We start from the raw sequence: 24,368 nt of genomic DNA, 5'->3' as shown, positions 1-24,368 counted from the left end.
AAAAAAGATTCGAATGAGTGTAATCAGTTTGGTATCTTTGAATTGCGCCCTATTTTGCTTATCCTTTGACAGATACGCGTATTTCGATTACAACTTGTAATCTTCCTCTGTGTCAGTTATCTAAAATAGAGTGGTATTTAAAGGTACAAAACTGATTGCCCTCATTCGAAGAAGGTATTCTGCTTTGAGGGTTCAAAAAGTTGATACAAGAAGCTTAAAAAGATGTTTCGCATTTTGAGTAATAAAAGTTTGTTCTTTTCAATGTTGCTCAAGAGCCTGCGGCGCACCTGAGCAATGTTCACGGCGCACCAGGGCGCCGCGGCGCACAGTTTGGGAAGTACTGATCTACCTGATGGTTTGTTGTAGTAGGGTAAGCTAAATTCACTGAAGACCTTCGAGAAACTACATGATGGTTGTTTCTCGCGACAAAAGCCTGGCAACCCCACGAACATTTGCCCGGAACAGGGCAACCAGTTCATTTTGCTTCCTTAGACTACCCCTCCGAAATCCCCATGTATATGTCATGTTCAAATAAAAAAGGGAACAATATTCAGCGTGACGTACTTAAAAAAAAAATAACTTCTTAACGGAAGCCAGGTAGCTGAAGTTGACTTATTTGGGATTTCGGCTTTCAGTCCAAGAAAAGTGTTGATTTTCTTATCTCATCGCCAACGTTTCGATCCAGATATTGGGATCTTCTTCAGGGCTCGAAATTAATCAATTTGTCTGTTCCCGTGTACATCACACGGTTGATTGTCGCGTTTTGATTTGGCACTGCACAAATCTCATTCACTGCCAGCACCCTTGAATGTAGTGGGTGTGGGTATTTTTTAAAGAATCTTTCGAGTTAACAAAATTTGAATGAGCCAACAGTTATTGACAAAAATCGAGGGATTGGTATAAATAATTGTGGGTGTAACTAGGAGGTCCATCAATTTGAGCAACCAAAGGTATTTTCGTTAAACTTTTTTGCAAGGACTTTTAGAAATTCACCACCTGCAACATTTTCAAAGACAAGGTGTAAATAGTGGGCTGATCTTAGCGAGAATTACTCTATTCAAGCTTTTCTTAAGTTTTCCTTGAAATTATCAATCCGAATTGTTTTCGGTATTCTTTCCCAAAATTGTCAAAATATGTTAACAATATCTTTGATTGATATATTGATCATCGAATATTGTTCTGTAAATTCTATTAGACATTTTGCTAGAAATTTGTATAGGAAATATCCTTATAGATGTTTTTTTTTTCAATCACTCCAGAATTATCTTAAAAAGTGCTGAGACAAACTTGGCGATCGGCGATCCAAAGCTTTATCCTTGAGGCTAATTGAAACATTTTTATTTAACATTATGGTCAGAGTACACTAAGTTTCAGAAAGGCAGGTCAAGTATTGAGATTAATGATGACAATGCTTACAGATTATTCTAATGGTATGACAAAATTTCAGAAAATAGCATTCCAAATAATAAAAATACACACACATTGCTTCTGTTGAAATGAACGATTTTTTTCTAAAACAATCACTCTACAGGGGATAGACAAAATGATCGGGACAGGCACTTTTCAAAAAATGTTCAGTTAGCTGTAACTTTTCGAAAAGTGCATCAAATACTCTCAAATTTCCACTGTAAGTTGATCAACTAGTTGTGTATCAGTGAACAAAATTTGGAAAAGATCGGGCTATTCTGCGCGAAGATATAAGCATTTTAAAAAAAAGGTAGAATTATCCGATAGTTAACTTTGAATTATATCTCTGGATTCAATCAACCAAATGCAATGAAATTTTGTCCATTTATGACTTATATCATGAGCTCTGAAAAACGTTTGACTCAACTTGAAATTATTAACAAGAGAAAAAGTTATAGCGATTTTATTATTTTATGATTTTTTGTAAATTGGTCTATATTTAATATACATTTTAGGGTATTAGTTCCCTTATTAAGCATGTGGCTCTCATTTTCATCCTACTGAAAACAAAGGAATGAAGCGCTGTTTGTATTGTTTCTTATTTTTATATTTTTTGTTAGGAGTGAGCACGCATAAAACCATAAAGAACGGAATCAATCGGTGCCGTAATCGCTTGTTTTCGAATAGGATGAACATGGGAGCATGAGATTAATGATGGCACTCGTACCCTATTACTTTTTCAATGAATTGCCGCCTATGTTATTACTTTCTTTCAAAACACATCTGTATTCAAGACATTTAGAGGGAATTTATATGAACTATAATTAACATCTTGAATTTTGAAACGATGTTAAAATTTAAGAAAATTTGATGTTTTATTAGAAAAATAATCTAATCGTTATAATTTTCTTCCGTGTTAACAATTTTAAGTTACGTTAAAAGTTTTTCAAAGCATTATATAAGTCATAAATGGTCAAAATTTCATTGCATTCGGTTCATTGAATTCGGAGATATAACAGCTCAAATTTGGCTATCAGATAATTATAACATTTTCTAGAATCTTCATAACTTCGTGCAGAATAGTCCGATCTTTTCCAAATTGTGTCCACTGATACACAACTAGTTGATCAACTTACAGTGAAAATTTGAGAATATTTCGAAAAGTTACAGCTATTTGAATTTTTTTTGACAAGGGAAATTTTGCCTGTCCCGATCATTTTGTCTATCCCCTGTACATCACTACATAAGTGACCCGATTTTGTCAGCCCCTTTCCCGGACAAATGTATTGCTCCCCTCAAACATTTAAACAGATATTCACACTTTTTATCCCTCTATGTTCTGCCTTTCAGCAGTAGTTTGATGATGATCTTAAATGAATTGGTCAAAGTTCGACCGTTAGATAATGAGAGCAAAAAGTTTGTCCCGAAATGGAGCTGACAAAATTGGGTCCGTACTGCATACCTTGAAACTATGCGCATTGGTCACAGAGCCGAACCTAACAGGACAAAACGTAACTACTAGTTTGGTTAAATGGCGATTTTAGGAAAGTTTTTGCATATTTTTGGGATATTTTTTCAATATTATAAAACTAGCGTGGCTACTTTGTCGGTTATTACACGAGTTTGTATTTGTGCTATTTGGAATGATAAACTTTGCCGATGAAGTTCATGAACTTCACAATCAAAAAATGGTCGACCTGACCAGGCAAATCTGAAGCAGTTGTTACAAAAATAAAATAAATTAATTATTAGAAAGTATTAACACTTCACGATACACAGTTTGCCTTTTAGTTCACAGCATTTGTTCCTGTGTTCATAGCCTGGCTTTGTCTAGGAAAACTAATCCTAATCGGGCATCCCGTTTCGGGTTTCATTACTAGAGTTTTATGACTGTTCCAGGGAAAGGTTTACGTCTCTGGTACCTAGACACTAAGATTTAGATGTTCCAGCTCAGTAGTTTTTTCACTGAGTTCAGTATTTTTTTCATCTTTTTACTGAGTAACGATTCACCAGTAACGATTTTTACCATGCATCAGTAACTTTTGACAGTTTATTATCCCTCTAATACCCAAATTTTTGATTTTGATCTAATTATCATTTTTCGTCATCTAAAATCGATTTAAACATGTTTTGGAAGATGATTCTTTTCAATTCTCGATGTTTCGTTGCGTAGTTGGTCACACGTCCGCTTCATATGCGGATGGTCATGGGTTTGATTCCCAGCCCCGGCACTTGCAATTTTTCGTCAGTTGCTCTTCACCGAGAGCGGCTGACACTGACCCTCTTCTGAGCCCCATGGCTCAAACGGACCCGGATACCTGGACATCGGCGAATTGCTACTCATAATGGACCCCTCCAATCGGACTGGAAAGGAACAACGGCCAACTATCATCTTTGTGCTCATCATTCTACCATGTAGAGTAGAAAACTGAAAGCAGCAGAAAGGCAACCAGTTCGATAAAGTATAATAGAATAACTCTAGGCTCTGTGCAGTACTATAGGTACAGCTGTCAATTGAAATCGCTCACGTAGTGCCCTAGTGGACAATAGAGCTGTAAATTAGGTTAAGTGATTAAGAATAATTCTCGATTTCGTGAATTTCAGTTTTTGATTTTTCTAATTTTTATTTTTGAACATCCCCACACTTTTATATTTTTCCTGGAAGCCAATTTGGTGAACGGATTTTTTGAGATGAAAACATTTTGAGATTTTATGATTATTGTTGAAATATTATTATTTTTAATTTTTTTCACAGAAAATTTTATTCTCCGTGTAATTTTAAGGAAATTAATTTTAGAGTGTATTCGATTCCCTTAAACTATTAAACAAGGATAGAATGATTTGGGGAAAATTTTAAATATGTTAATTGTAGCGATTCAATACAAAATAAACAATGACTTCTAAAAGGTGACTAAAGCATCAATTTTTCAATGATTTTTTAAATTGTAAATACGCTTTAAAATACACCAAAACCATTTTGAGATATACAGAACAGACCTAAATATCAGCCAAAAATATAAAAACATTGATTTTCCACGAAACAAAAATTACAAAAATGGTCAAACTGTACCCCGTTTAAAGGCGGGATTGGGTATTAGAGGGTTAACTGAGCTCGGTAACTCATTTGCAGAATATCCGCAAAATAAACAACCGAGCATACCGAGTTAAATCTGCTGTTGATAACTCAGTAAAAAGATGGGGAAAATACCGAGCTGATCTTAGTGTCAGGGTGGCCACCCAGTCGGGAATTTCGGGAAAACCGGGAAAAGCTCGGGAATTTGAAACCACCGGGAAAAAGTCGGGAAAACCTCGGGAATTGTTGTTGGTCACCGGGAATTTGCAACATAGACTCTCGGACGACTTATAAAATTTATACAATAATTCTCTGGCGATGTTAAAAGCCTGGGTGAAGAATGTTCAATTTAAAAAAAAAAGTATTTTTTAACTTCATTTGAAAGTGCAGTACGAGGATATGTGGAATAGGATATGCTGCCAACTATCGAACTAGATAACATACTACACAGAAAAAATAAATCACATATCCAATGGAAAATTTCCATTAGTTTGGCTATATAACTGTTATTGGATTTTCCGATGAAAATTTCTTCGGAAATATCACATGAAATCAATACGGTCTATGGAAAACATTATAAAATCACATAGCTTCTATTGGAAAATGACATAACTTCACAAAATCTATGTGATATTCCCATAAAATTCAATGGACACGCACATGAAAACAGTTCATGTGAAAATCAGATGAAAACAATGTGAAAACTTTTTTCAGTGTAAGTGAATACTGGCGTAACGACCGTTCTTGGAAATCAATACCTTGTCGTCGAGAAATTACAATTGAAGTGAATCGCAGTGATACTATCTAACATGACAATTTGAACAATCAAAAAGGTATCCTAGAAAATATTCTGGTGGGAAGACTTGTTGATTAATAAGACACTTCGGCATTTCAGGACATACATGTTCCTCGAAGCATCAAGCATCCGTTGAAATTTAAGCGACAACTGAAAGTAATTCTAGCTTTAGGGAACTGCTTTTAGATTTTTAGAATTCTGTTTTAAATTCTAAGCGATGAGTGATGAAAGCCCTTTAAAACAAAAAAAAAAAATAACTTCTATCTAAAAAAAAATCTCGGCGAATTCCTCCCTGAAGTCCTGGTACAATCCCTAGGAGAATATTTGATATAGACTTTGAAAGTCTTTGAAAATTTCTGATAGGATTCTGATGAAAGTTGTGGTTGCTTTCTTGACTGAACTGCTTCAAGGATTTTTTTTAATGTAACGCCAGAACGAATTTAACCTTCCTGCTGCATCACGTTGGCAGCAGCTTGCTGATGTACCAAAGGAGGGTTAAATTAAAACCTATGAAAATCTGGATGAGTAATTTCGGTGAAATGCTTTAAACATTCCGACAATTCAAAAATATTTAGTAAAACACATTTGAAATAATATATAAAGGGATTCCTTGAGTAGCTGCAAGAACTTCTTTCTTAGTTTCCGGTGGAATTCCTCAAACCACGCCCCGTGTGGTGTTCTAGAATGAGCTTGATTTTTTTTTGATAAATCTCTTCTGTTTTCCTAAAAGGGATTTCCCGTCAATTCATTCCGGCTTTCTAACATTTGTTTTCACCAGTTTAACAATTAGAAAAGCCGGAATGAATTGCCAGGAAATCCCTTTTAGTGAAGGCTTCGCATAAATTCCTTGTGAAAGTCCTGGTTGAATTCATGAGGAAATTCTGGAAAATTCAGAGAATGAGTTTCTTGTTAAACTACCAATTGAAATTCTTTGGGCGATTCCGGCAAGTCTTCAAAAGCATCTGGAGCAATATAGTTGTATTATTTATAGAAAAATTTCTAAATAATTGATCGATCACTACTGAAATTTCAGGTAATACACTTTTTCAAAACCAAATCTTCAAGGAATTCCTGGATAAAATCCTGACATTAAATAATGCCATCAAAAACGAAATCTTTGACAATCGCTGATGAAATAACCGAGTAGTAGACGAATACCAGACAGAATCTAGTTTTTTTTTGATCTCATACATTTCTCCTAGAAATTACAATTTCAGTCTTAGAAATCTGCCTCACAGTACCCATTTACTCTACAATAAATCTGTGTTAGGAACGACCATCAAAAATTCTTCTCGGATTTCACCAGAAGTTATCAGAGATTTCTCTAGGAATTGTTTCCAAAAAAATCTTTCACGAGTAATCTTTCCAGATATTCTGCTATCTAGCATGCCTTGTTTGGCATTCTGATATTGCCCGTTTGTTTCGCAATTCACCAACAATCTTTTGGAAGAGACTGTTGGAATATGATTAAGAAAACCATCTATTACTTTTTAAGGAATATCACATAGAGTCGTACAACAAATCCTATAATCATAGTGTTTTCTCTAGGAATTCCGTTAGTCACTTCACTTCTTGGGTTTGCGCTAACGTAAGAACCTCGAAAACACTTATAACACGCGACGCGAGACAGACACAACACTTATTATTCTTACAAAACGTTAAAAAGGAGATATAATTACCTTTTTGAGTCCACCGGTTTCGGGCTCGTTGTTGCCCATCGACAGGACGATGTCCGACTGATTACGATGATAACTAATACTACAGTAGGATTGTAGTATTAGTTATCATCGTAATCAGTCGGACATCGTCCTGTCGATGGGCAACAACGAGCCCGAAACCGGTGGACTCAAAAAGGTAATTATATCTCCTTTTTAACGTTTTGTAAGAATAATAAGTGTTGTGTCTGTCTCGCGTCGCGTGTTATAAGAATTCCGTTAGTTTTTGTCGGTTTTCTTCAACATAGGATACGAGACAAACAACTATCGACTTAGCAAAATATTTAGTGAAGTAGTTTCAAACTTATTTTCAGGTTCGTCTGAATACTATAATAAAGCTAACATTTTAAAAATATTCATTCTTATTACTTTTCCTGAGAAGGTTACAGTTAATTACACTGTAAACTACACTTTAAAATCGGGAAAACTTTCGAAAAGCTACTGGGAAAACCGGGAAAAACTCGGGAATTTGATTTGCCCTTCCGAGTGACCACCCTGTAGTGTGTAATCGCGTCCCGAAATGGCCTGAATGTTGGCAATCGAAATAAGATTACGCACTTCATGGGCCTCTATTCTACCAGAACCCTATAAATGCTAATTACTACAAGGAGAATATTAACAAGGTAAAATTCAACATGTAACACAAAGAACGCACGAATATTAAACTTTGAACACATTATACAATTATTCTGTCTTATTAATGTAACAAATATTTATACCCGTAACACAGTTTTTGTTACTTTACATCGCTTTTGCTGCTAATTGTCACATTTATCACAGATGGCACACTGCCTGTAATGGCATAACTGTCCCATTCAAATAGAAAACCAAGCAAAGATAATACTAATGCGATTGCAGGTATCATAGGCATAAATAACCAATCGTCTCCATTTGTTTCCGTTGTACAGTATTTCAGAGACCAGTAACCATGCGCCTCCATGTCTACGCACTGACAGTAAAGAGGGGCACTACCGTTCAGGTCTAAAATCGAAAATTCCAGAAAACAGGCTTTTAAATTCGCAAAGTGTGCGGAAAGTCATACAAAATGCCACATTCCATGAACAACAGAAGTGTTCAATCATTTCACGAAAGAGAGACATTATCTCAACAGAGATTTCCCCAACTTGTGCATGAAAAATGGCAACATTGGTCGATCGGGACTCGGAAAATGAGTGAAAACTCTACGTCACTCACGAAAAGGATGAAACTGAGTGCCACTCGTACGTGACTCCCACCGAATCCTTATGGGCGCACGAACACCGTTGTTGGCCAACGACGATGACATTCCTCCGATCGACCGAACAACGCTCGACTGAGTTGAGCTTCAGCAGTGAAAGTGAGTGGATGCTGAAGGTTTTCCGCGTCGCGTTTTCCCATTCTGTAGCAGTAGCAAATCTGTGCTTCTGGGGGAATCCTACAGGAAGATTTCCTATTACCTAACGGGGCAGAAGTTTATGAATGAATACCGGGAAAATCGATAATTTGTTGAAAATTCCTTTGGAGCGAGTGTGCATAAGTGTGTTCCACAGTGAAATCGACGTCAATTAGCAGCGGGAAGAAGGCTAGTTTGGGGAAAAAGTATGCAGAAAATTGAAACGCCATAGGCACTTCCAACCATTAGATGTGCAATTCTCTCAAGTGTGGGTGGAGTGGATGTGAAGCGTTGTTATGCATGCCTATGTTGGGTGACATTAGTGCGAGTGAAAGCTTCTACTCTGTTTTCGATTCGAAAAGTGACTGTGCATCCTTACAACGTGACCCAAAAAAATGCTTGCTCTGATTTGCTGTCACGTTCATGTCGGTCGTCGCTGGGGATTATTAAGTGTAGAGTAATGCTAGGAATCGGCTCTGATTACTTCCGCTCATGCTGCTATGACTGTCACCTGCACACAAGACCCGGGATCTATTATATTGTACAGGACAACATATTATCCTTTGTGTCATTCACATGTTCATTCATCTCCCGATTCTCGGTTTCCTATTGAAAGAATTTTATATGGCGCAACATATTATCCCTCTCGTCGACGGACGATGGCGGAGGAGTGTATCGTGCATTTTTCTATTATTAATTATTCATGAATAAGGGCATAGCTATAAAGAAGCTGCCGTTCATTATGTAGTGGAAAAAAAAACTATCTGATGAGCCGAGTGGGGTGGAAAAACAACAATAGGGATATGCATAGTCATTACCATTCTGGCGCTTCTCTGACCGTTGCTAACAAATGAAAGTTTAGTTCAAGAGTTCTATATTCACCAGTTGATTGTGCTCTACAAATATGGATATATGTATGTATATTACTATACCATTCCATCCGACCTTGATGTGGTTGCTTGGTTAGCTTAGAGTCTTGAAATAATGTAAAATCCAAAACACAAAAAAAAACACACACACACACATACACAGAAATAACATTGTAAATATAATCAAAATTATGTTTTAAATTTTTACATAATAATAATAAAAAAAAAACAAGTAATACAAGTTTTCACAATCAAGAGTGGGAAACTAATGTATAAACCTTGAAAGAATTCTGCATCATGAGAACACCACATATTTATTGTTAAAATGTTTGTTAGAGTGATCCAACTTTATAAGCTTGAGCTTGATTGATCGTCCGAGGATACTATTGAAATATTCCACACACTTCTACACCGCAGTTTTTGAACTTCATTGAACGATATTTCCGGACTCACTCCTGCTGTCGATTTTGATTATGTTTGCACCAAAATGAAGATAATTACTTATATTCTTCTAACAGCACTCTAAACATTGAAAATTGTTTCGAGAAAGTTGCGAATTCACCAAAATTTGCCATTTTTTGCGATGGTGTTCCGTTACGCTGTATTTCTTGATTTCTTTCTAAGTAAAAAGGTTCAATGCACAATTACAACGAATCTTCTATTCAAATCTGATCGTTTGATATGCTGGTTAGCATGTATTTAGCAACATAACAATTTTTGGAAGCAAATGTTGGATTCTCGCGCAAAACGTAACTCGTGGAATGTGTCTACTTACTGCAGTATCGCCAGACCAGCTACACTCACACAAAGAATTAATAAGATATCTGCAGAGGACTATCAGGTACTTTTAGTGTGTGAGCGATGGTGATCTTCTATTTTTAGGCGACAATGGCGCGTCAGATTGCAGGTCAATGTGTGGATGGGAAGGATGTGATGATTGCAATCGTTTGTATTCACAGCAGACCGAATATACCTCTGCGTCTACACAAATTCACGCGGATGTCAATATGTGGGCGGGATACAGTTGGGAGAGGGTTCACACATTGGTGCGTGGATGCCAGGAGTAAGGTGATAGAATTGTGTGTTTATTATCCTGAAGATAATGCGGAGCAGTTCGTTTGATTGCATAATTCGTAGACGTAATCTAGGGTAACCCGGAGTTAAATGCCCTCAAGCTATTTCATTATATAAACGAAGTTCCGTCCGATGCAAGCAAACTAGACGTAAAATTAAACCGGTAAGCCCAATTTGAAGCGCACGCAATTTAAGCAATTGCGCGCTAATTATATGGAATCAACCTATTAACTACCATCCGCCTCCTACACCTTCCATTTGCTACCGTTGATAGCAAGATGGAGTCGCCTGGTATTTCATTAGAATTCAAAGCGAGAAATGCCAGAGGTCGTATTGCCCCACCTTAAGGTGCTTTTTGCCCCCAACAGTTTTTCAGCACCAAAAATGTAACACTTTTTTAAATTGTTAATTTGATTCGGTAAAATTGATATCACGCAAACCAAAAGTTGGCGTCTCTTAGTCTATTAAGTAAACTAACTTTCAAAACGCAAGACACCAATAAAATCATCTTAATCTTAGTTATAGCGTCATGTTTGCTTATGGGGTGCATATTACCACACCTTCTTCTAATAGATTAACACTGTGTTGTAAAAGTTGGAAGGGAAACGGTTTTTCAACCCATCGCTAGGGCTATGAATGCGTGAATATACACGAGTTGTATCAGATAGGAGGGAGAAAGTGTATAGAAGGATACAAAGTAGGATGAAAATGTCGGGCCAGGGATTAAACCCAGAACAACAATTGTTGATCCTCATTTGGAAAAACAATTCTTTATTTTTCGATTTCAAGTTTTGTCCACTTTTTGTTTAACTTGTTGTGCTACATCCAAGGGTAAATCTCGCATGCAACGTAAACAAAAGTTTATTTACACACATGGAAGTATTAGGGTAGTGGGACCGAGCACCCTACACATGTCAATTTCTCGATTTTGCTTGGGCTAACCAAGTGAAGTGAAAATTACAACGTTTAACCCTCCAAAGATGTTTTCGCACCGCTATGGCGTAATATACATTCAGCGAGGTCATATTGACCCCAACATCCTACTAGGGTTAAATGCTTTGACATAATAATAAAATCTCTGGTGATCTTTGACAAAGTTGTTGGGCATGGACATATTACCTTGCCAACATTTGGTCGATTTTTCTCATACAAACTTCAAGCTCGTTGAGTATCTCTTTGCACTTCATGGAATTGAACCAACATTATGGGTGGCAAAAAGAACAAATTCAGAAGATCCCCTAGCTTTGTGAGGGTTTTTTTCATATAAAGTCAGATCACACCAATATTTTGTTTTACCCCGTTTCCCATATTATGGGCCCTCAGGGCGTTCCAAGACGTCTCAGATGAGTTTTAGGAAGTCTCAGGAGCTTTTCAGTAGATCCCTCAGGGGTGCTTCAGAGGGTTACAGGCAGAGTTTAAAATTTGTCAATGAGTACAATCAACGTGAATTTTGGAAATTCTACACTGAGGGATCAAAATAAAATGTTGTTTGGTGAATGAATTTTCTCATTTATTCATTAATTATTCTGTCACTAAGAATAGAGGGGGTTAGAAGCAAAGGGGTGCAAGTGACAAAAACCCACTTACGAGTAAATGAGGTTTAAAGTTTTTCACCAATTTTTCATTCCATACAAAATGTATCATTGAAACATCGACCCAATTTTCTCCGATTTTTTGTAATTTTTACAATCATCGTAAAAATAATCTTAAAAAGTTCCTAAATGCAAATCTGTAGATCTTTTTGATATGCTCATTTCAAAATCGACAAAATGGTCACTTACACCCTTTTGTATCTGGGCCTCTCAATTTTTACAGAGAAAAATAACTGGACCATTAGGGAACGTCCATAAATTACGTCACGCTTTGAGGGGGGAGGGGGGGGGGGGTTTGGCAAAGTGTGACGACCCATACAAAAATTTAGAGGCCTCATACAAAAACTGTGACATAGGGGGGAGGGGGGGTTGAAAATTGTCAAATTTTGCGTGACGTAATTTATGGACGTTCCCTTACTTCCGATTATACTTCCAATCACCACAACACTTGTGCATAGTGATATATCGGAATTCTATCTATCCTGAACAATTGGAGTCATTATAAAGACAATGTGAAAGAAAATAGTCATTACAGAGAATTGAATAAAAAAACCGAGGCACGAATGAAAAATGAGTATATCAATCTTCACTTCTTCAAATGTTTTGCACTCTGGTTTCAGGGGATACTTTAGAGGGCCTCCGGGGTACAGTCACTATATACAGTGAGGACACGATTTCGTCAGCCTTTTTTAAAGCAGAAAAATAAAAATGTTTTTCACTCAGCATTTCCATTTTATAATCAATATTCATTCAGTTGAAGTATTTTGGCATCATATAAAAATTACGCAATGAACAAATCTCGTGTAACTTTTGAAAACGGCTAAACTTTTTTTTTTGCAAGCTATCATATTTATGCCGTTTCAGTGTCAAACCCTAGCCAATGTTTTAAGGGCAGACTTGTTAGAATCCCAACATGGCCGCCACAATGGCCAACTTTGGCACCTACTCACGATTTCGAGGGCACAAATCTCTTCTTAAACAAAACCAGCGCACCTCATCTACTTTTTTTAAGCTTAGTGCAAGTGAAAAAGAACAGAATGATAAAATGTACTGTTGTTTGAAGCTTGCTTCTTGAGATTTGTGCTTCTTAAGTTCTGATACATTGTTGAAGCGGGATTTCAAGACGTGTGTCCTTAAACCAATATCGTTTTAAATCGCTGAAAATTTCTCGCTCTCTCTTTTCTTGGCGTAACGTTCCCACTGGTACACATCCTGCTCCTCAGCTTAGTATTTTGTTAGATTTTTCACAAGTATTAACTGAGATTCACCACTGCCAATGGTTAATTTGCATATGTATACCGTGTGGTAGTCCATGAAGATATTTTACACACAAGATAGTTAAAAAAAATCCATTTTGAAACCCTTCTGGGTCAACCGAGAATCGAACCCTGTGAAAACACAAAGGCGTAAAAGCTTGAGCTTTTTCTTGAGTTGCCAGAACATTTGATTTGATATTCCGGATGCCAGTTTTCAGGATTTTCTTTTCGTCAGACTGTATATATAGTGACTGTACTCACAAGTTGTGACTCACAAGACTGTACTCACAAGGGTGTCCAAGGGGGTTTTAGGACGCTTGCAGGGTCGTGTTAGGAGGGTTTCTGGGTGTCTCAAGAGCATTTCAGGGGGTCTCAGAGGGTACCTGGAGCCTGAACCTCAAGAAGTATTAGGGGAGTTTCAAGGGGTTTTTGGGACGCTTTAGGGGGTCTTAGAGGCGCTGCAAGGAAGTACCTGGAGGTCTCAATAGCGTTTCAGGGAGTTTAATGGGGAATTACAAGAGGTTTCTTGGGCGCTTCAGGGGGTCTTAGAGGCGTTTCAGGGAATCTCAGGGGGTTTTAGAAGGTCTCAGAAGGTTACGCCTGTCCCAAAATCCCTATGAATTGCCTTTTAACTCTCTTGAAACACCCCAGAAATCTCCGCAATCCCTTTAAAATACCACTGAACGCCCTTAAATGACTGCTGAGATCCTCTGAAATCGTCTGTAGGACCCCTGAAATCGCATGAGATGATCTCAAAAGACTCTTGAAACTCCTTCAGAAAAAAGAAACCTTGAAACCCCTTAAAACGCCCCTTGAAATGCTTTGAAACTCTCCTGAAACCACCATAACGTTTGCATTAAAAAAATGGACTTTTTTCACCAGTTTTTCATGAAGTTCTTTTACACTGGAGTGTCACATTTAAAAATTTTCCCCGATTCCAAAATTTGTTAACTATTTTCACTCCAATTTTCAAAACGATATATGCATTCATTGTGCAGTTATTCTAGTAATTGTGAAACGGTGTTGAAAAATTCCTTGTTTTATAATGATTTTCTACTAAGCACATACAATGCATTACAGTGTATCTCTGTGCTCCATTGAGATAAAATCGTTAAAAAATTTGTACGAATAAACCTATTCATGGTTGATGAAAATACATACGAAACTTAGATGATTGTGATCATTTCACATAATAATGGCGCTTTGAAGTAGGGCAGCACAATTAAGAGAAATCGGTTAATTCATAATTTTCTTTCGGTAACAAAATTTCCTTCAAGAACTTGACAAACTTTTGTATCAATTGTCCCAAATGTTCACGGAGGATACCTTAGTTCATTCACACATATCATGGGGATGATGATATTCTGTTTTGACATGAATCTACAATGACGATTAGCATGACATAATTATAAGTCGAAATTTGCTGTTTTTTTACACTTCGGATAACATGGAATCTTTATTTCTTACAAGTTTCTCAATGATTTCGAAGCGTTGGTTAGTAAGAAGAAGTGAAATGAGGAGTATACGCAACTAAATATATAGTTTTCATGGAAAAATTGCTCGAAACGATAAAAAATATTGACAAATATGTCCGCACGGTTGTTTTCAACTACTGTAACTAACATCCTCACTAACTTCAACAAAACTGGCTTTAAGTGTCTGTACCAATTTTTCTAGCATTAACAATATACACTACCCGTCATAAGTATGGACTCACAAAAAGTATTGCAACAATATTGCATCACCCTGACTCACCTCGGTATCTCCAAAACCTGAGGACTCACAAAGATGCTGTCTTCAGCAAAGTTATTCAGGAGCCCAAAAGCTACAACTTTTCTGAAGGCGGCATTTTTGTAGGTGATCTGGTTTTAGAGATATCGAGGTAAGTCAGGATGATGCAATATTGTTGCAATACTTTTTGTGAGTCCGTACTTATGACGGGTAGTGTATGCTGTTGTAAACAAAAATAACAACTTGTTTATATTTTGCCTATACATTTTTCTAGCACACTTTGAAAAAAAAATCCATTTTTTTAATGCAAACGTTAATTCCCTTGAAACGCACTCGAAATCCTTGAATTCCATTTGAAATACTCCTGGAACCCATTGGAACGCTTTGGAAAAAGGTTCTAGGAACCCCCAAAAACGTCCCTTAAAAGCACATCGAAAAACCCCCGAAAGGCCATCAAACCACTCAGAATCCTCACGGAACTTCCTTGAAACGTTCCCAAAATCCCTGAAAGACTATGACATTTCCCCGAATTCCATTACCCCGTATGACCCACTGACCCTAATAAAAAAAATTAAAATTATAAATTTTCTTTTTTCCATAAATGACGGAAAGTCTTGCCGTTCGTCCAGGAATGAACTAGCTTGATTGATAAATTTTCATTCACCCTTTAATTAAACCGATAAAAAAGGTAGGTATTTCAAGCCCAAGAGAACTTTTGTGAATATGCTCAATTTCTGATAAAATATCAGTTGCAACGCCAACCTTATTAGTGAGGCCAGTAAGAACAACATATGCTCAAAGAAAAAAAAAACTATGTTGAAAATGTGGTCCATCACTTGGAGCACTGTTAATTACCCAGAACGAGTCTCCAGATAGGCTTTTATGGATAACTCCCCGAGCAGAGAAGAATATCAAATTCATAACAACAGAATCACATAGCCTGTTTTTATATCATAATTTGTTATTATTAGCTTATCAAAGTATTACTTTTTATAACATGTTCTATTGGGAAATCTTATATTGGTATGATCAAGTTATTGACATTCATCCACTAAATAATATTTTTTCAATAATATACTTTGTTGTAGACCAAGTTTTGTTATTTTTCTACTATTGAAAATGTACAAATATGTGATGGACTATAACAAAACAAAAGCAAGTTTTTGAAATTCACTGCAAATTTCATTGTTATTAAGTTGTTGTTATTTTGCCGCTTATGACAACAAGTTTAGAACATAATAAGATATGTTAAAAACATAAAAAATACTGATGGAATTCAGGATAATGTCCTAAATCTCTATGAAACTCTCTGGAATCCTCTGAATTTCCTTTAAAAGCCCCTGAATCCCCTGAATGGCCCTTAAAACCTCTTGAAACGTCCCTGAAACCCTCGTAATATTTACTATTGAAACGTCCCAAGAATCCCTGGTATCCCATTGAAACGTCAACCAAATCTTAAAAGGCTTCTCAAATTCCCTGAAACAATCCTCTGAAATACCTCTGAATCCTCTTGGAACGCCCTTTTTGGGATCTCTGGGAACTTTCAGGAAACCCCCTTTGCTCCATCTCAAATTCTCAGGAGCAAGACCTGTTCGCGTACAAAGTTTCCTCTTTATAGCCCTGACATAATTTTGCACAAAATTTCCTCGTTTATGCCCATTTCATTTAGCACATTATTCATTTAGGGTCAAGTGTATTTCAATTTGGGTACGAGTGCCATAAATAATCTCACGCTCCCATATTCATCCTATTCAAAAACAAGCGATTACTGCACCGATTGATTCCGTTCTTTTTGGTTAAATGCGTGCTCACTTCTAACAAAAAATACAAAAATAACAAAGAAAATAGCGCTTCAATCCTTCGTTTTTCGTAGGATGAAAATAAGAGCCACATGCTTAATAAGGGAACCAATACCCTACCCTAACTAATTATATTTTATCGATGTATTATGGAAAAATCAGTGGATTTGATGATGCGAAAAAATGTTCATTTACATTGTGAAAAAAAAAACAAATGCTGTTGAAAGCTGTTTTTTTATAAAGTGCCAGAACATTTGGTTCGATATTCCAGTTGCCAGTTTCCATGATTTTATATACGCCTGACTGTAGGGGAGACTTGATCCCTTTTTCTTAATTTACCTGAAACTTTAAGGACAAACCTCTTGAAATCCCGCTTCAACAGTGCACCAGAACTTCAAACGCACAAATCTCAAGAAGCAAGCTTCACATAACAGTGCATTTTATTATTCTGTTCTTGCTCACTTGTAATAAGCTTAAAATAAGAAGATCAAGTGCGCTGGCTTTGTTTACAAAGAGATTTGTGCCCTCAAAATCGTGAGTAGGTGCCAAAGTCGGCCACTGTGGCGGCCATTTTGGGATTCCTACAAGTCTGTCCTTAAGAAAAAACACAAAACTAGATCCGATCTCCGTACAAAATGGCAGGTAAACATCTATTGCAAGTTAATACACAACAGAAGGCCTTCTAATTATTGTTAAAGTTTTCAAAACTGTGTTTTTATGGAGGCATGTCTTATGATGTATTTTTCAAAAATGGGTGACACTTGATCCCCCTTTGAGCACATGATAGGGAAAATAATTCCAGAGTCTTCCTATTCATTATATTTTCGAGTTTTCTTGTATTTTCGATGAATATGGAGTGTTTGAAATTGTAAGATTTCCTTCAATTTTTAAGGATATGCCGTATTTTCAAAATGGGGAGACTTGATCCCCCTTTTCTTGGTTTGTATTAAAGTTATAATTATCTGACACATTTAATCGTTGAATAGACTAGAAATTCAAGTAAATAGAGGCTTCCGAATAGATTTTTTTTTCACATGTATAATGTGTGTGTAATCCTCGAGGGATCAAGTCTCCTCATGTCACTGTTGTGTATACTAAGCTGCATTTATTAAAATATGTTAACAACAACCTTATTTGGATAAATAAGTTTGAAAGTATTTTTTTAAACTGTGTGCTGTTAAATTTTGACACGATTTGGTTCAATTTTCACAAAGTTATTGAGATTTTTCGGAATCGCCTAAAAGATTTCTGAAGGACTGAAAACAAACCATCAGCCGTTAAAAAATAATGCAATGTACAATCGAAATCACTTGTAGCCAAATAGTCGTTTGTCCAGGAGTAGTTTTGGAAAAATTATGCTAGAAGAAAAATGTTTTTGATTCCGAGCAAATATGGGGGGTCTCCCCAGGGATCAAGTCTCCTCAGTCTCCCCTATATATAGCGACTGTACTTGAAACTTGTTGGGTTATTTATTGCCACAATTCGAGAGATCTCGGGGAATTTCAGGCAGCATTAGGTCAAAACTTCAGTTTTATGAGTTTCTGGTTGAAAGCAACCCGGAATGGTAAAAAAAAGCGTTGAGCTATAGTGACTGGATGGGAGAGTGACGTCATGTTCCAATTTTGACAGGTCTCCTGCTCGTTTGGTACGGGAATTTGTATGGATTTGACAGATAATCGCTGTTCCAATTATGACATTGACGCCACTCTCATTTCCACGCACTCTACGTTGAATCATTTGATACAATACTGTACTAATTGTGGTTCAACTTTATTGGTAATTTTCAGAGGTAACTATATGACTTGAAGTTACAATTTGACATCGTTAATTATTCTTGCGGTATAACCAAACTTCTGGTTAGGTTATTAGGTGTCTATGTACATACTTGTCTAAATGGCGTGCTACCTTCTAAACTGCTTTCCATCTTTCTATCAAAGATGTTATTCTTTCTTACGAAATCCAACCCATGTGACGTCTTTGTCGAAATACCTACTACATTGTCTAACCATTCGCGATATTATCCTTGTTGTCGGTTTATGTGTATCTTGCGTGTACAGTGTGTGTGTGTATTGCTGTTGCTATTGGGTCTTTGTTTTCCTTTCTGTTCTTTTCGGGGGTGTATCTTTGTTTGTCTACAGCAGCGAGAACGTGACATGGCGGAAAGGGGAGTAAAATTATCGATTGAATCAATTATAAGTGATGCAATTACGAATTCAGGCGCGGTTTTGTGAGTAAATATTTGAACACGCTTGGGAAGTGTTTTCTGATGTCGATGTTACGGTTAGCTTATTAAAGCTTACATCGAATGTGAATTTATGGGATTGTGTGAACGGACTTTTAAAACAACTTTTTTTCGTAATAGGTAATAGTAGGTTAATCCGTAATTCATACATGAATTAGGCATCTGTTTTTCCGATTCAAAGGAACACCAATGACTCCTTCATGACTCAAAAGCATATGTGCCACAAATGAAATCCCGTACGCAGTAATGTTCCCAAGTGGCTATGAAAGTTTTCCGGTTCAGTTAAGACACAAGCCAAGTCGTAAATTTACTACACTTTTTTCGCAACCAAATTAGTTTTGCAGCTGACGACCCGGTTCGCAATAATGTTCGTTTGTTAATTAAACCTGAAACGCTGCACTGCGGGGATAGTGTATGTAGATTAGCCGTCGTCCGTCGTGGAAAAGCAACAGTTAACATTTTTATTTTACGATCCTAGTTATAAAAGGGTTGTGCCATAGTGACCACTACGAAATTAGATCAGGTTTGAAGTTATTTCTTGTTACTCAGTGGAGACGCATGGTCGTTTGCTGAGAACGTTAAACGACAAGACAGGACATAGCAAAGCGTTCTAAAATTTTGCTGGCTTGTCATTGGAAACATCTTAAAATATCTTTAACGATATTCGTCATACTTAACATTTGTGAATTTTAAAACGTAACGCACAACACACAAATATGCTTGTTATGAATGAGTTGAAAATACGTTCAAACTAAAAATCGTAAGAAAAAATTCATTTCATTCTGGGTAACTCGTCTCTATATAAAAGGATTTTCGGGTAACTACAAGATAAATACATACATCAAAATGGATTTTCTTGCAAAGTATCTTGAAGCACAGTAATTTATGATTCCTAGCAACTTGACACCGATAGGCCAATGAACGTCATGAACGTGAGCACATCAGACGACCATAAACCAGACAAGACACTCCTTTCCGCCCAGTACCAGTAGTAGTAGTAGTAGTAGGCTATTGCTAAACCGAGAAATAATTCCATCTTCATTGGCAATCTTCTTTTGATCAGGAAAATCGTGCGACCGAAACACAGCGGAAAACATTAGGCTAGGACAGGCAAGCAGTTGGGGGAACAAACTTGCTTCCGTTTTAGTTTGTGTTTGGTATTTGCATTACTATGGCAGAAAGTGTTTCCTATGAAAATGATGGACAGTATAATCATCTCAGGTAAATATTGTAGTGCTATCCTTTTCTCTGTACGAATTTCCTTAGTGTTACAATTGGACACGCTCTATACGAAACAAAGACACTCTCTGTACAACCTTACATTGCTTGTTTTGAACAGTGGAAAAAAAAATGCACAAACTTAATCAAGCCGTTTACCCGCCTTTGGCCCTCACCCTTCCACAGTGTGATACAATACTGCAACATATTTCCACGAAACAAATGACACTCGCAAAATGCAATATATGGAGTCCACATTGCACCACGTTGCTTCACGTTGCTGTTTTAAACTTTTTTTGTGTTTATGTATGTCCTTCTTTGTCACTGTCTCGATTGTACGACACTGTCTCCCTGACACTTTTTCACCCTGGTGGAACTGAAAAACCCTCGAAAGTCGAAAATGTTTTCCAACTTTGATTCTAAAAGACGCTACCCGTGCTTCATTTTAACCTGCCCTCTCTATAACTAGGGTAAGTGTGCCCATCGTTGTGGTATTAAGGTAAATTCATTTTAAAAACAATGATCGTACCATCTAATGAAGGGTTGCAAAACGTTAGTTGGTAGTTTTCTATCCAAATTTGCTTGGAAAAATATAAAAACTATCGTTTCTCTCTGTTTTCGATCATAAATCGCTTACCACAACATTAGGCACACTGTTCCTATTATGGAGGTAAAATTTAATTTTGGTTCCTATTGTTGCGGTATCCCATGGAAATCATATGGGATACCGCAACATTAGGAACACTACCGCAACAATAGGAACACAGCAGCAAAAAAATTAAGGAAAATATTTTTTTTAAATAGGTTTTTGGGCAAATCTTAAGCACACAAATGGTGCAATCTCATAATTTAAGCATAATACATCTATTAAAAATGCCTTTTGGTAACATTTCAGTCGAAAAACTGCTCAATTGCCACTACCGCAACATTAGGTACTACCACAACGAAGGGAACAATTACCCTAGCTTTTTGTGTAATAATAAAGTTGTAAATCGCAGTAAATTCGATCAGGTTGCAACGAATCTGCTCATTCAAAGAACTTACGTTTAAAAACTTGAAAAACTACTTTCGTCGTGAGATTCTTGGAGGTCAAATTACCTTAACCGTTATGTGGCCGGCAAACTTTTTGCTTTTTTCTACACCGTGTATTTTAAATGGGTGCTGGGTACCCGGGTACCCTGCCGGCCACATAAGGGTTAAAAACATCCAAATTCAGAAAGTTCGTCTTACAACAATCATATATAATACAATTGACAACGTTATAGATAATTCTTTTTAATTTCATTATTATTCCTTTGGCTTTCGAACCTGTTATCATCCTTATGAAACACCCAATTTTCCATTCCATTTGTCGAAACTTAATGCCATTTGCGTAGGAAGGTCTTCATGAAATTCTCAACTATCATTCGAATTGAATGTCACTCGATGTTAAGTCCCCAAAAAATTCCAAGAAAAAGTTGAACAATCTTCAGCCTCATAATATGTGCTTTGCACGTTCGTAAGTATGCACAGACTGTGTCTATCTTTGTCTCACCTTTGATGCTTCCTATCACCAACCAACTTTCCGCCCGCCATCCATACAAACTATATAGGTAATCTTTATGTAAGCTCTCTTGGTTCCACAAAGCGGTCTTGTCTTGAAACATAGATAACCTACCGTCGAACGATGACAGCCGTCGCGCCAAAGCATATCGTGTGGCGGTCCTCGTCAAGGCGAACGCTTGTTAGCCATAGCTAGTTGCGGAATGTGCTTCTATTAGAACCATAGCCTACACCGACCGCGCGTTCGTACGAAGGATATTGTGTATCGCCACGGGTTTGTGCTATATAGTTCTATGGGGTATTTAGTTCAGGCGAGAAACGCTATTTTACCGCGGTATGCCGTATCAACTATACACCCTCAGGCAGTGTTGATGATAGACACGCGACCACTTTTTCGGCGCCAGGTTATTCAAACACGGTGTGGTGGGGATTTGCCACATAAGGTTCATGAGGTATATGTTACCGTCGTCATCGCCATGCATTCTTGCCTGAGAGAACTTTTCAAGTTGATGGCTCATTTGGTCAGAAATGATTGTGTATGGCTAATTACTAGTAAATGCACTTTTATGTAGTCACGTACGTGAATAATTCAGATACAGAGATGATTTAAGAACGACCTTAATGAAATTTAATCTCAACGTTGCACGAGAAGGTACGAACTTCAAACAATAACCACAAAGCGTAATTATTCTCTTGGTCATCTGGCAAAGAAATGCTGGTGGGTCGGGTAAAAAATGTCCAAGTTCTCACGATTTTCACCATCAGGGCTCTCTTATAGACTATAGCATCCTTTGAATTTATTTTTTAGTTACTCGACAATTCTGAACCATCGTAGTTTACGTTTGTGTTTGTTATAATCAAATGACATAAAACACAAGATATTATTCAATTTTCGGCCTCAGACGTCAATGACCTACCTCACCGGTCATTCTAAGGCCTGAGTGTTGTCTCCATTCGACTCGGTCCATGGCTGTGTGTCTCAAATTTCGCACTCTGCGAAAGGACCGCAAACGTCCTCCACTGGATCGACCCACCTATCTCGCTGCGCACCACGTGTTCTTGTACCGGTCGGATGACTCTCGAGAACCATTTTAGTCGGGTTGCTATCCGACATCATGATAACGTGACCCGCCTATAGTAGCCTCCCGATTTCCGCGCTGTGGACGATGGTTAGTTCTTTCAGAAGCTGATGCAGCTCGTGGATCATTCGCCTTCTTCAAATTCCGTCTTCCATCTGCACTCCGCCGTAGATGGTACGCAACACCTTCCGTTCGAAAACTCCAAGGGCGCGTTGGTCCTCTGCACGTAGGGCCCATGTTTCGTGTTCATAGAGGACTACCGGTCTAATCAGCGTTTTATAGATAGTTAACTTTGTTCGGTCGTAGAGTTCTGCGGAGTTCAAAGTAAGCTAGATTTCCTGCCACAATGTGTCTCTGAATTTCTCCGCTGATGTCGTTGTCGGCGGTCACTAATGAGCCCAAGTACATGAATTCATCAACCGCCTCGATTTCATCACCGTCGATAGAAATTCGAGGTTGCGGGTGCGGTGATTCCTTCCTGGAGCCCTTTGCCAGCATGTATTTCATTCTGCAGTCGGCTGTACGATCCCGCCATCGTATCAAATTTGCGAGCTCTAATATCCATATCATCAGCGAAACCAAGCAGCTGAACGGACTTCGTGAAAATCGTTCCACTCGTGTTTATCCCCGCTCTCCTAATTACACCCTCTAAAGCAATGTTTAACATCATCCACGAAAGACCATCACCTTGCCGTAACCCTCTGCGAGATTCGAAGGGACTCGAGAGTGTTCCTGATACTCGAACTACGCACATCACTCGATCCATCGTCGGCTTGATCAATCGTATCAGTTTATCCGGGAATACGTATTCCTGCATAATCTGCCATAGCTGTTCTTGATCGATTATATCATACGTCGATTTGAAATCGATGAACAAGTGATGTGTGGATACGTTGTATTCACGGCATTTCTGCAACACATGGCGGATGGCGAACATCTGGTCCGTTGTAGCGCGTTCACCCATAAATCCAGCCTGATATTGCCCCACGAACTCTCTTGCAATCGGTGATAAACGGCGGCATAAAATTTGGGAGAGTACCTTGTAGGCAGCGCTCATTAGTGTGATCGCGACACACGATACCTTTCATCCAATCCTCCGGTGCTTCTCCACCGTATTTTAGAAGCTTGCTTGGTAGTTGATCTGCTCCAGCGGCATTGCTGTTTTTCAACTGGCCAACCTCCTCCTAAATATCTTGGGAGGTTAGGGGCTGGCAATCCTTCGTCCTGCGCACGTACCACGCCACCTTCGGTGTTTGCAACGTCGCCATTGAGGTGTTCATCATAATCCTGCCGCCACCTTTCGATCACCTCACGCTTGCTCAGGAGAAGATTCCCGTGATTGTAGTAGCACATGTTGACTTGTGGCACAAAGCATCTGCGCGAGCGGTTCAGCTTCTCGTAGAAGTTACGTGTGTCCTTAACACGGTACAACTCTTCCAGCGCTCCGCCCTCTCGTTCTTCCTGCTGACGCTTCTTTCCTCGGAAGACTGAGTTCTACCTGTTCCACGCGTGTCTATAACGTGCCTAATTCGCCGTCGTACGATGTTGCACCATTCTCACCCATGCTGCATTCTTCTCGTTTTTCAACTGTCCACTTTCACCA

At 37.9% G+C, this 24,368-nt stretch overlaps 1 protein-coding gene across 4 annotated transcripts in view; it reads left to right on the top strand.

Moving 5' to 3' along the window:
• LOC109407724 (oxysterol-binding protein-related protein 2) overlaps positions 1–24,368 on the top strand; it is a 73,492-nt gene that overhangs the window by 9,453 nt on the left and 39,671 nt on the right. The window contains exons 1-2 of one of the 4 annotated variants that reach the window (XM_019680872.3): positions 8,275–8,569; positions 19,990–20,147. The exons of 1 other annotated variant lie outside the window; for it this stretch is intronic. In XM_019680872.3, the coding sequence (XP_019536417.1) occupies positions 20,098–20,147 (50 nt within the window). In that variant the 5' untranslated portion in view covers positions 8,275–8,569; positions 19,990–20,097. Of the gene's footprint in view, positions 1–8,274; positions 8,632–19,989; positions 20,148–24,368 lie in introns of those variants that run through there. 2 more of the 4 variants (XM_019680874.3, XM_062854427.1) reach the window with 2 other exon arrangements.

Source organism: Aedes albopictus, chromosome 2, assembly GCF_035046485.1.
Source record: "Aedes albopictus strain Foshan chromosome 2, AalbF5, whole genome shotgun sequence".
Taxonomy (NCBI): Eukaryota; Metazoa; Arthropoda; class Insecta; order Diptera; family Culicidae; genus Aedes; species Aedes albopictus.
The sequence above is the reverse complement of the archived record's forward strand: the minus strand, read 5'-3'. Positions and strand labels throughout refer to the sequence as shown.